Raw genomic sequence first — 12327 nt, 5'->3', positions numbered from 1 at the left:
AAAGTCTCATAAGACAATATTCTACATGATGTAGGACTTTTTTCCATGAGCTTCTTGTCCAACTGTTAGGTGTCATCTTCTAGTCTTTTTGGTTGACTTTTGTAAGCCTAATTTAAGGCTCAATTATGGCCTAAGCTAGTCAACTAATATTTCTATAAAATCATACAATTACAAGAGGAAATACATAACTACACAATTTATAAATTTAGCTAGATGTTTCACAAGCAAGGATGTCATATTTAATGAGATTGGAATGATCATGTTGTCTAGAGATATAGAGAACCACAAGGAGAAAGTTCATGTTAAGGTCAAGTCTTTTAGAGTTGTATCAAATTGTTTAGTGGGACTAGACAATGAAACATTAAACAACAAGAATCAACCTTCTACTTCTCATTGAAGAAGGTCAAGGCGTGATGATTTGGACTATTCATTGTAATAGTCAAAGTGTCATACATCTAGTTGATGATCAAATATACAATGAGAGAACCAACGATATCAATGTTAGACTGCACTTTGTAAGAGATGTTATTGAGTGTAGACAATTTAGGATTTTGAATGTTGCTTTGTAAGAGAATTTTACATATTAAATGTGGCAAAATGGACTAATCTTCCAAATGTGTCCTAGCGAAGGATATGCTAGCGAGTTGACCTGCCATTTTTAAATTTTTGTACTTTTAAAATTTGTTTATATATATATATATATATATATATATATATATATATATATATATAAAAGTTTTAACTAATTATTTAACTGATTAAGTTATATAAGAGAAAAATAATTAAAATAATAAGAGATAACTCACTGTTAGTAGTAGAAACTCTAAATATAATAATAAAAATGAAAAACATATGACAATTTTTTGCAAAAATATTTTAAAATATACTTCTGATATCTAATAATTATATTTAAGAAAATCAGTTAATAATTATCTTATAAAGGGTAAAATGAGAATAAAAATTATGTATACTAAAAAAGTATCTATATATATTGATATAGTTGTTTTATTTATTTTTATTTTCTTTTGTTATCATTGAAACTGGTAAAAATACACGTATATGTACATGTAAGTTCATTTTTTATAGATAACAAAAAATAATAAAAATAATAAAATTATTATTATTATTATAAAAGTAAATATAAATAATTTTAATAGTTTTATTGTGAATTTATTTTAATTTTAAAAAGATATTTAAATTTAAAAAATGGTTAAATAAAAATTTATATTGACAAAATAATTATTTAAAGGATAAAAATAGAAAACAGAAAATACCCTTTATATAATAATATAGAAGTATAAATTTAAAAATAATATAAAAATAGTTATAAATATAAATATATAAATATAGAGGATGGACATGATCAGTTTATCTGTATAAGGTAATGTAGTTAGTTTCATAGGGATGGACAACGAACCCACTTGCACGTGGACATGCATGTCTTTACCCATCTCCCCGCGAACCTTACCACTTCTGTTATTAAATTAAGAAAATTATAATAATTGCGCGCAACCTACAAACAAAACAAGAGCTGTAATTTATAGGAAAATCATTAATGAAACAGTTAGTATTTTTGTTTGTTTTGTAAGAAAGTGTGCTAACAACTGATATGCAATGTATTAGTTCGGTTCCATCATCCCAATGAGAGTAGTATGTTGAAGGAGAGCAGAGGGAGGTGCGATTTTATGTGGAGTGAACCCATTTGCCAGCACACACAGGACCATGGCACTCTCGTGAGATAAACGAAAGGGGAAATTTTTTTATAGCCCGTACCTTACCCTACGCACTTTCTCTGTACCTTACACCGCCCATTATCCTACTCCACCCACCAATATCCCCAATTTTCAAGGGATCCCTTTCCACTGCATTTTGAATCCTCTTTTTAGTGCAGTTAAACGATAACTAACCTCTAATGATAATAATAAGCGTTAAATGCACGTCGAGACAGTTTCAGCAAGTTTCTCTCACCCATTACCCCAAATGTTGTTTTCCCTCTCTGGGTTTTACTTACTGTGTCCCGATCTAGTTGGGTTTGGGCTTTATCTGATGAGAAAAGCATACCCACTTCAGTTTCTTGGACATGATTGGCAAATTAGTTCTCCAACAGATCTGAGTCTCTGTAAAGATGTGCGCTTTCTGCATTTATCTTTTTTTATTTCTCCTCCCTTTTTCCTTTTTTGACGATTGAATTGCTTTCCATTTGTGTCTGACTTTTAAACTGTGCATTTGTGGCAGATTTGCAGCACCGCAAAGGATCTCCTTTGTATATAACTTGGTACGAATCTGGTTAGCTCCATGAAGTTTTCGATCAATGTGGTCCAATAGGGAAAGTTAGTTAGGGTGAATGGATGATTGTGAATCAGGGCAAGCATCAAGGAAGAGCAAAGCTGCGGAGAGCCCAAGAGTAAGACCACCGCTGGTTCTGGCAGAAAAGAACAATGCAGCCACAGCAGCCACCACCAGACGCTCAACAACAAGGGAAGTTAGTTCTAGATATAAGTCACCCACTCCTGTTACTCCGTCTGGTACTCGTAGATGCCCATCACCAAACCTTACAAGAACGACGTCTGCCTCAACCTCACAGTTGTTTCCAAAGAGGTCTCTCTCTGCAGAAAGGAAGAGGCCTTCAACTCCTCCCTCCCCAACTGCACGAAGACCTTCTACACCAACCAATGATGCATCTGTTGATGGGAAATTGTTGTCCAGAAGGGTCACGGGTAGCCGTTTGCCAGACAGTCTATGGCCTTCCACAATGCGAAGTCTGAGTGTTTCTTTTCAGTCAGATACCATTTCCATACCTGTTAGCAAGAAAGAGAAGCCAGCTGCTAATGCTTCTGATCGGACTCTGCGACCGTCTTCAAATGTGGCGCACAAGCAGGCTGAAACTCCAACCGTAAGAAAGCCTACGCCAGAGAGAAAGAGGAGTCCTCTTAGAGGGAAGAACGCTTCTGATCAGTCTGAGAATTCAAAACCAGTTGATAGCTTGTCTTCTCGGTTGATAGATCAACATCGTTGGCCCAGTAGGTTAGGTGGGAAGGTATTCTCTAATGCATTGAACAAAAGCTTTGATTGTGCTGCTTTGAACACTTCAGTTCAGGGAACTGGTGTTTCTTCACCGAGAAGGTTGTCTATATCTGATGAATCACGTAAACCCTTGCAAAGGTCTTCCAGTGATGCTGTAAGGCTGGTATCACTTGTTGGAAGTGGCAGAATAGGAAGCGGGGTGAGATCAGTTGATGACTGCTCTCCACGTGAATTGAGACCTCACAAATCTGCTTCTGCAACTACAATTGCATTGGCTGGAGTCAGATCTCAGTCCATGTCAACGCCAGGATCACGAGTGTCTTCACCGAGTAAGACCTCGGTGCTATCCTCTCCTAGTTCAAGAGGTGTCAGTCCATCTAGGTCAAGACCGTTAACTCCTCCTTCTAGAGGGGTCAGTCCTTCTCGAATTCGGCCAACCAATTCATCCATTCGATCAAACAATTCAATCTCAGTGCTCAGCTTTATTGCTGATTTTAAAATGGGGAAAAAGGGCGTATCCCACATAGAAGATGCTCACCAATTACGGCTTCTCTACAATAGATACTTGCAATGGAGGTTTGCCAATGCAAGAGCTGAGGATGTTCTTTATATCCAAAATGCAATTGTGGAGGTATTAATTTTCATATGATGGTTTATATCATATAATTTTCCCAATTTGTTCTTATAAAAGTCCTTAATTAATGGTGCAGAAAACTCTCTATAATGTATGGATTACTACTTTGTCCCTGTGGGAGTCTGTGCTTAGGAAGAGGATCAATCTTCAGCAGCTAAAGCTTGACCTTAAGCTGAATTCTGTTTTGAATGATCAAGTAATTTTTTTATGAAATATATTAATTTTATGCCAGCTTTATTGTTGATTAGACATTGTAGATAATTTAATTTCAGACGATTCATAATGAAAATATGAGTAATGCAATATTGTTGTTTGCTTCTTAGACGAGTTTAATCTTTTATGAACTCAAAGCTTTTGATTCTGTTTGTTTAAAGTTTTGGAAGGAGTAGAATAGAAATATCTGAAATAGAGGGTTTATCTTTGTGATTAGATATCTGGTATTGTACGATGATGAGATTCCAATTTCACTTGCCAGAGTGTGATTCTATTTTTCTCCGTCTTTTTAATTGTTTCCAATTTCAAGACTTAGCCATGCATTTTAAATGTGAGCCTTTTGACAATGACTGAAGCTGATGACCTATCTTGATGATTGGGCTGTACTTGAAAGAGACCATATTGATGCTCTATCTGGAGCCGTGGAAGACTTGGAGGCCAGCACTCTTCGTCTTCCTGTAACTGGAGGAGAAATTGTATGTATGCTGGTAGGATGCTTTTTATTTCTTGGTGACTGAAGATGAAACAATGACGTCATTGGTATATACTTTTACAGGCAGATATCGAGCATTTGAAAGTTGCTATCTGTCAAGCAGTTGATGTCATGCAAGCAATGGGATCTGGTATCTGTTCCTTGCTCTCACGGGTGAGTTAGCTGTTTTCTACAAGATTTATATAGTATATATTAACAGTGGTGGGGATTAATATAGCAAATTAACTTCAATAATTTCCATCATTGCCTAGCACGTGTATAACAACTGTTATTCTAGCCAATATGTCTTTTTACATTTAAACCTCCGTTTTTTCAGTGGTTGAAGTTTCATATTTAATTTTTTCTTCCTTGACTTCCAAATTTTGTAAAATTAAGCAATTGAATATTGTTAAAGGCCCAACTGTAAAGTTTTATAATGATCAGATTATAAGGTCTATTCTTGGTTCCCACACCATTGCATTTTTGACTGTGCTAGGTTGAGGGCATGAACAGTTTAATTTCTGAAGTTGCTGTCATAGCAGTTCAGGAAAAGACCATACTTCACGAATGTGAAATGCTAATGGCTTCAGTAGCAGCTATGCAGGTGAGTTATGATATATGTTTTCTAGAAAATGAGTTACGCTCGCAAATATCTCAAATCAATCTTATATTGCATATGACCATAAAGTAGTTGCAAATAAATTTCAATTTTAAGCATCAGTTATCACTGTGTGCATTAAATGATTTAAATTTGATGTTATTTACTCAATGTAGGGTTTAACATTAAATTAAGCTGTATTTAAGAATCGTATTAGTGTACTGATAGGAGGTACTGGTAAATTTAAGTAACAACAAAAACTAAGCTTGTATTAAATATTTGAAGGAATAGGCCTAAATCAGTTTGATATCAAATCCTGAAATCCTTATTACAGATAAAGTGCACAAAGTTAAGTACTAGCACTAGAGAAATTGAGATGGTATGGCCTCTCCCACCTGTCTAGGGATGTCAAAAAATTCTGTGCCCATGGATATTTGCAATGAATATCAAATGAATACGTTTGATGGATACCTATTAGTAATGGATATAGGTAATTTAATTATACACTTGTTTACGGGAAGAGAATGAATATCATGTTATCCAACCTACGGATACAAGCTGCAACAAAAATCTAAACCTTGGTGCTTTCATTCGTCCTCTGTACCTCCAAAGCAACTCAAGATTTGGATGACACCCTCCAGTCCATCCAAGGCTGTTTATCTTCCTTCAAGTCCCACCTCAAAACCCAAGGTACCCACATGACCGGTTGCAATCTTTAATGGCTTTACTACTTGAACATATTTCCTTCCCATTCCCGTCATCCCCATTCCCCTACTCCAGTGACTCACAAAACCGCCTCACCCCACCCACCCTTGGGGGAACTAACATCCACATGACATATGACAACCCCTCTTGGCCAGTCCAGTTATACCATTACTGCTGATTACCAACGCTTACCAAGCCTATCTTGGCACCGCCACCTAACCTTCCTTTCCTAAACTCCAAAACTTCAGCTCAACACTTTTGAAGGACCAGATCCCTTGGACTGACTCTTCTGGGTCGAACAATACTTTTCCTTTTATCAAGTATCCTAGAACAACGCAAATCCATGACTGCCTTTCATATGAAGGACGATACCCTCAACTAGCTCAAATGGATGTATTATATCCAAAGAAGGATGTGAAGAGAAGGCAGAAAGAAGGTTTAATGAAAGCTGAATTGTATATTATTCCACTCTATCTGAAACAGAAACAAGTAGATCTTATATAGGTTCTAAACCTTCTTAACAGATTACACAAACAAAACAGAAAACTAACATCCAGAGGCTGGTAGCATATGCAGACCATAAGAAGTTCCCTTAAGATATTGTAAGGTTCTTTTAACAGTTGTCCATTGAGCATTCAGAGGGTTCGACATGAATTTACAAACTTTGTTGACAGCATAACTAATGTCAAGTCTTGTAAGAGTAGCATACTTCAAGTCTCCAAAACGGATATGTACAAAGTGGGACCGTTAAATAAATTTGATCCTGTTTTAGATAGTTTGCAGGATGAGACCATGGGTGATGATGTAGGTTGAGCTTCTATTATCTTAGTTTTATGCAAAATATCTCTAATATATTTACTGAGTCTTCACAACAGTTTTGTCTGAACGATAGTTGATTTCTATCCCAAAAACTAATCCAGTTTACCCAGCTGTTTGAGAGAAAAACTGGAGTGCAATTTGAGTCATTATGATATCATCAACGTATACCAGTATGTAGGCTGTTTTAGAGTTATGCTGATAGGTAAATAGAGAAGCATCACACTTGCTGGACAGAGAACCAAGCTGCAAAAGAGTTGTTTTAAGTTTGTCTAACCATTGTCTAGGGGCTTGTTTCAGGCCATAAGATGGCTTTATTAAGTCTGCAAACTAAAGATTTATCTAATACCTTATGTCCAGGAAGTTGAATCATATACACAGTTTTGTCAAGAGTGCCATTGAGAAAGGCATCATTAACATTCAAATGAAACAGATCTCATCAATCTGGCTTTATATTTATTAACCGTTCCATCGACATTTTCTCTTATCCAAAAAACCCATTCACAGCCAACTGCTCTCCTGTCAGGAGTAAAAGAAACCAGATCGCAAGTCTTGTGAATAAGAGCATCATATTCTTGTTTCATAGCTGAAACCCAATTTCTATTTTTCATAGCCTGTGTAACACTAGAAGGTTCAATATTCAATTTCAGTCAATACACAAGGAGACAGCATTCAAAAAATTAAAGCTACACATGACTACACTTCCAGTTCTCACTTCACCAGATTTTGCTCTACCATTTGTTTTGGATACCGATCCCTTTGTTGCATCAACACCAATCTCAGCCAAGAAGACTCTCCACTCTCCTTTTTCCGCAAGTATCAACAAGTAATGTGCCCTTGCTTACGGGTAGCCTCTATGTATGTCCAAGAGATGTATGGAATAATAGAAGTAGTGAAAAAGCGGCATCAATATTTGTTAGTGCACCCTTTCAAAATATATGTTGATCAACAATGCCTCAATGCTCTCCTTACCGAAAAGTTAAAACACTCAAACAATTGAAGTAGACAACTAAATTAGAAGGTTTCCAATTTGAAATATTGTACCGAACTACAAAATTCAATGTGAGTGAACATGATTTCTTGTAAATCCTTGCCAACACCATGATTACCGAACTACTTGAGTCATACACGCTCTCATTGCTTATTTGAGCAGCTTGCCTTCCATACTTATTTGACCTCTCTCTTCTCCTTGGGCCAAACCATGTCCCTTAATTGGGCTTGAATTCCATCTTCAATTTAAGCCCAATTTCAATCCAAACTACAATCATGAATTCTTTAAAAGTGAGCTTTAAGTCAAACTATATCTCACAAAGCCTACTTGTAAGACGAGGTTTGTACTTGTATACTATACTTTGGCCATATCTCTAGTCAATGAGAGATCTTCAATACACCTCCTTGCATAAGGGATGAAACATTTCTAGCATGGGACTAGATGCCAAGTGGCACGTAAGGTCATACAAACTTTGCTAGGATAAACTTTGATATCATCTTAAAAAGTGGATTTTAAGCTTAATTTAGCTTTACAAAATCTGCTTATAAGGTGAAGTTTGGTTATATCTCTAGTCTATGTGAGATTTTCAACACAACTTTTAAGAAAATACAATTACATTTGAAAGACAATACAATCAATTCAAATTCTAATCTGGAAATTACAATCAATGTAAAAAGAGACAAACAAGTATTTTATTCTTTAAAACTAATATCGATAAAAATTAGTCTATTAATGCACTCATCAAGCACCCACTACCCAAACTACATTTTCGCAGCCAAACGATTGGGTATGGCTATGCTTACAACCATTATGCCAAAACTTCGTCTAACTTTGTCCCTCCCACATACTATCAGCCGATTACTTTGGGCCTTACCAAGAGCCTTGCCATATAAGTGGCATTTCATACGGTTAAGAAGTGGATTTTAAACCTAACTCAACCCCACAAAATTGGCTTGTAAGGTGAGGTTTGCACCCACTTATATACTATAAATTGGTCTTATCTCTAGTCGATGTTGGACTTCCAACACACTCTCACGCCGAAGTATATACATCTCGAGCGTGAGACTAAACATTAATGGGTGGTCCGATAGTGGCCCGGTAGGGGGTGGAACAATATGTCCACACAAATCTCGCTAGGATAAGCTCTAATCATGCTTTGATACCATGTTAAGAAGTGGACTTTAAGTCTAACTTAACCCTACAAAACCGGTTTGTAAAATGAGGTTTGCACTCACTTATATACTATAAATTGGCCTTATCTCTAGTTGATGAGGGACTTCCAACACATACAAGCGATTCTTTTCACTATCCTCCTATGTGCACCCCTTCTTCCATGTATCCATCCTTCACCCTTCAAAGGACCAAACTAATTACTTCTCTCTCCCCTTCGAGACACACAAGTGCCTTGAATGCTTTAGATCACAACCACCCTAGCTCACTGACCTCTTTAAGTTTCCCAATGTCCCATTTAATGACACCACCCAGTGCAACATGTCACTACATCCTTGTACCCCCACACCAGCTACAGTCTACCTTATACTTCCATTCTCTCATTCTTCCCAACCACATACCTACTTCACAGCACTGACTGGACAATGCATCCCCTCTTTTTCTTCCTTGCCCTAGCCTCCCCCTTCCCAACATAAACCATCCCAGTCTTCCCACTTTGAGGATAGAGTGCTTGCTAAAGTGGTTGGTATTGTTAGGTCACATACCTCTGGCCTTACAAGGTCCAAATGCTAGCCGATTACATTTAAAACAAGAGAGCATCTAATGGTGTTATTTTCTTTTCACTTCTTTCAATGTTTTTAATTGTAACAAGGGTACATCACTGTGGCCCGAGAACTGCTGTTATTTATTGTTCATGAATGATGAAACATGGAACTTTTCTTATAGTCTTTGTTGGAAGTCCCACATCGACTAGAGATAAGGCCAATTTATAATATATAAGTGAGGTGCAAACCTCACCTTACAAGCCGGTTTTGTGGGGTTGAGTTAGGCTTAAAACCCACTTTCTAATATGGTATCAGAGCCATGGTTAGAGCCTATCCTAGCGAGTTCTGAGTGGGCATTCTATTCTTCTATTCCACCCGCAATCGGGCCGCTATTGGACCACCCAATTTCTACTATCACGCACGAGATGCCGGTTTTGTGGGGTTGAGTTAGGCTTAAAACCCACTTTCTAATAGTCTTTATAGCTTGGTCTTTTCCGTTACACTGCAACCCATTTAGGATTACCGTAGCAAAAACCTAACAAAACGAATGCCATTTCTGATATCCTTTCCTTACTCTTGCTAATGTTTTGAATTCTTTGGTGTCTTTGATTTTGTTCTGCCTTTCTTTGATGATGTCAGCATACTTTAAGAATAGTGAAAATTTGCTGAAGATGCTTTTTGGAAGGATATATCTGTCCACGTTGCATTCTCTTGTAACATGACCATTTCCCTTTGTTCCACTTAGCTGGATCTGATGTTGTTTGCCTGATAAAATTTTGGATTGACCGTTTTCACCTGAGAAACATGTTTCTGAAATGGTGCATAGGGAGCCAGATATTTTATTTTCTTTTTGGAGATATTGTAATATGTTTTATCATGCATTCGATGCATAAATAGAATAGAATGCATTTCTTCATCACCATCATTATCACACTGGTATTACTTTCTCATTAATTTTCTCAAAACCAGGTTGAAGAAAGTAGCCTTTTGACGCATCTTATGCAAATCAAATAAGCTTTGGGGACAAAGCAAGTAGCCAATTTGGGAACCTGACCTGCTGCTTAGCTAACAAGTTTTAACTCATTTCTTGCGGCTTCTGCCATAGTATCATATCTAAAATCTTTTAAGTTTACCTTTGTAAATTTTCTAATAGTTTTTTTTTCCAGTTAAATATGCTGGAATCCATAGTTTTATTACACTTTTTCTTCTTTTTCCCCAATACTAGAGGCCGTAGGTTTCAACTTGTAATTTTTTTATCAGGATAAGGAAAAGAAAATGAAAAGCAATGGAGCAAAGTATCATTCAAATTTACCTTTTGTTATTATCATATTTATTAATAGCTATGTAATTTGATTGTACAAACTTCTCGGCTAAGGTTATAATTTTCACAAATTTCCTTTTACATATTAAACTGCAAAATGACAAATAATGTTTTAAAAACAATTGGTTCTAGATACTGGATACAAAAACTGTGAAAGTGTAATGTTTAATATTATTCACAACGTATACCAGGAATATTTTAAATATGTGAGAGTAAATTTGTATCAATTTTTTTTTCAAAATAAATTGTATATCTAATAACTTTAAGCAGCATAAAATATTGATTTAAAAATTATTGAAATATGTTTATTATACTTTTTGATAAATTTATAGTTTTGAAATTTAATAATATAAGAAAATGGTTAACAATAAGTTTTTCCCGTCTTTATATATTATTCTGAATAACACTTTACTAAAAGTTTGTGAAAGATTAAAATTAAAATTGCAAAATATAAAATCAAAGAATTTGTTTTACAAATAATTAAACAATTATATATGGTGGACAAAAAATATACATTGTCATTATACATAGTCTTCTTATAAAAGTATAAAAATATATATTTTTGAGCAATATTGATGGAATATATAACTAAATAGTTATAAAATATATGATAAAATTTATTAATTTATTATTATGTTTACTTTTAGGACAGGTAGAAATATTATAAAATAAGTAGAGTGAGTGTTGATTTATTAATAACCTCTATTTTAAAATTTTGAGAGGATGAATATAATATGACATCTTATAAAAAGATGAGTAACTTCCTAATTAAATTATTCTGAGTTTTGCTTATAAAATTTCAAAACTTTAGTTTCTAATTTTCATAAATTTTCATTTTGGCTTTAGGCATGGAACTGAATGTTACTTGTTAGAAAAAATAAAAGAGATGAACGTCATTTATTAAAAATATAAGGAATAATTCAAGAATATTGAGTGTTATTTTATTAGAAAAATGGAGTGTGTATTTTAAAACTAGAAGGACGTGAGTACATTTAGCAAAAGCAGACTTCATATGATATAAGTGTAATTTGCCTATAATATAATCAAAGAGATTTCATTATCTTTAACTATTTACACAAATAAATTTACATAATGAAAAAAAATATTTTTTAAGATGAAAGAAATATCTTAAAATTCACAAAAGCTATTGAAAATTGTAACTATAATGATTTTTTACTCGTTTAAATTAAAAATGCGTAGGAGATTTACAATAAATCACCAATAATAAAAAGGTATAACCACGTCCAACTAAAAAAAGTAAAAATATTAAAAAGAAGATATTAAATTTAATGTTTTATAATTATTTTCTTAAATAATTTTAATTATACTTTTAAATTTCATGCATCAGAAGTATACAATTTAGCAGTTGTTTATGCAAAAAATAAGGTAAGAAGCCTATAAGAACACTATAAATATTTATTATGCATTTATATTATCTTACCTAGAGATAGTACTAACTTGAATGTGAAAAAGTCTTTTGCATACACCTTCATTTCATTGGATACATAAGAAGTATAAGGACTTCACCGTAAGATGATAAGTTGAAACTCTAAAGTTTCTTTCCCTCCTCTTCTGTCATAAATGTATCATGCAAGAATTATTTTCTCATGTCCAATAAATATAATCTCTTCCCAATATTTCTTTACAATATCTATGACAGTAACATATACATCATATAATCAAGACAAAATTCTAGAGTTTGTTAACTAATATTTCATTAAATGAGGTGGGGGAAGATTTTATATTCCTGTGGTCCTTTTAATAGAAAAGATATTGATATTTTGATAATATTTTTTTGACATTTTAACATCATACATGTGTCATTTTGTGATTAATTT

The 12327-nt window shown here is 34.4% G+C and overlaps 1 protein-coding gene across 1 annotated transcript; it reads left to right on the top strand.

Annotated features, from left to right (window-relative positions):
- The first annotated feature begins 1557 nt into the window (after positions 1–1557).
- LOC148198899 (AUGMIN subunit 8-like) lies at positions 1558–10479 on the top strand. Its single transcript, XM_088113574.1, has 7 exons — positions 1558–2127; positions 2236–3655; positions 3735–3854; positions 4228–4347; positions 4428–4517; positions 4840–4947; positions 10138–10479. Exons 2-7 carry the CDS (start codon positions 2345–2347, stop codon positions 10180–10182), a joined length of 1794 nt encoding a protein of 597 aa, XP_087969700.1. The 5' UTR covers positions 1558–2127; positions 2236–2344; the 3' UTR covers positions 10183–10479.
- The last annotated feature ends 1848 nt before the right edge of the window (positions 10480–12327 follow it).

Source organism: Vigna umbellata, chromosome 4, assembly GCF_029865625.1.
Source record: "Vigna umbellata cultivar VRB3 chromosome 4, Vumbellata_1.0, whole genome shotgun sequence".
Lineage (NCBI taxonomy): Eukaryota > Viridiplantae > Streptophyta > Magnoliopsida > Fabales > Fabaceae > Vigna > Vigna umbellata.
The sequence above is the reverse complement of the archived record's forward strand: the minus strand, read 5'-3'. Positions and strand labels throughout refer to the sequence as shown.

What these genes read in the sequence shown, in the direction of transcription:
- LOC148198899 (XM_088113574.1), top strand. Translation starts at nt 2,345, where the DNA reads ATGGATGATTGTGAATCAGGGCAAGCATCAAGGAAGAGCAAAGCTGCG. An exon ending in ATTCTGTTTTGAATGATCAA is followed by an intron (nt 3,855 to 4,227) that starts GTAATTTTTTTA and finishes CAATGACTGAAG; the next exon opens with CTGATGACCTATCTTGATGA. An exon ending in CTTCAGTAGCAGCTATGCAG is followed by an intron (nt 4,948 to 10,137) that starts GTGAGTTATGAT and finishes TCTCAAAACCAG; the next exon opens with GTTGAAGAAAGTAGCCTTTT.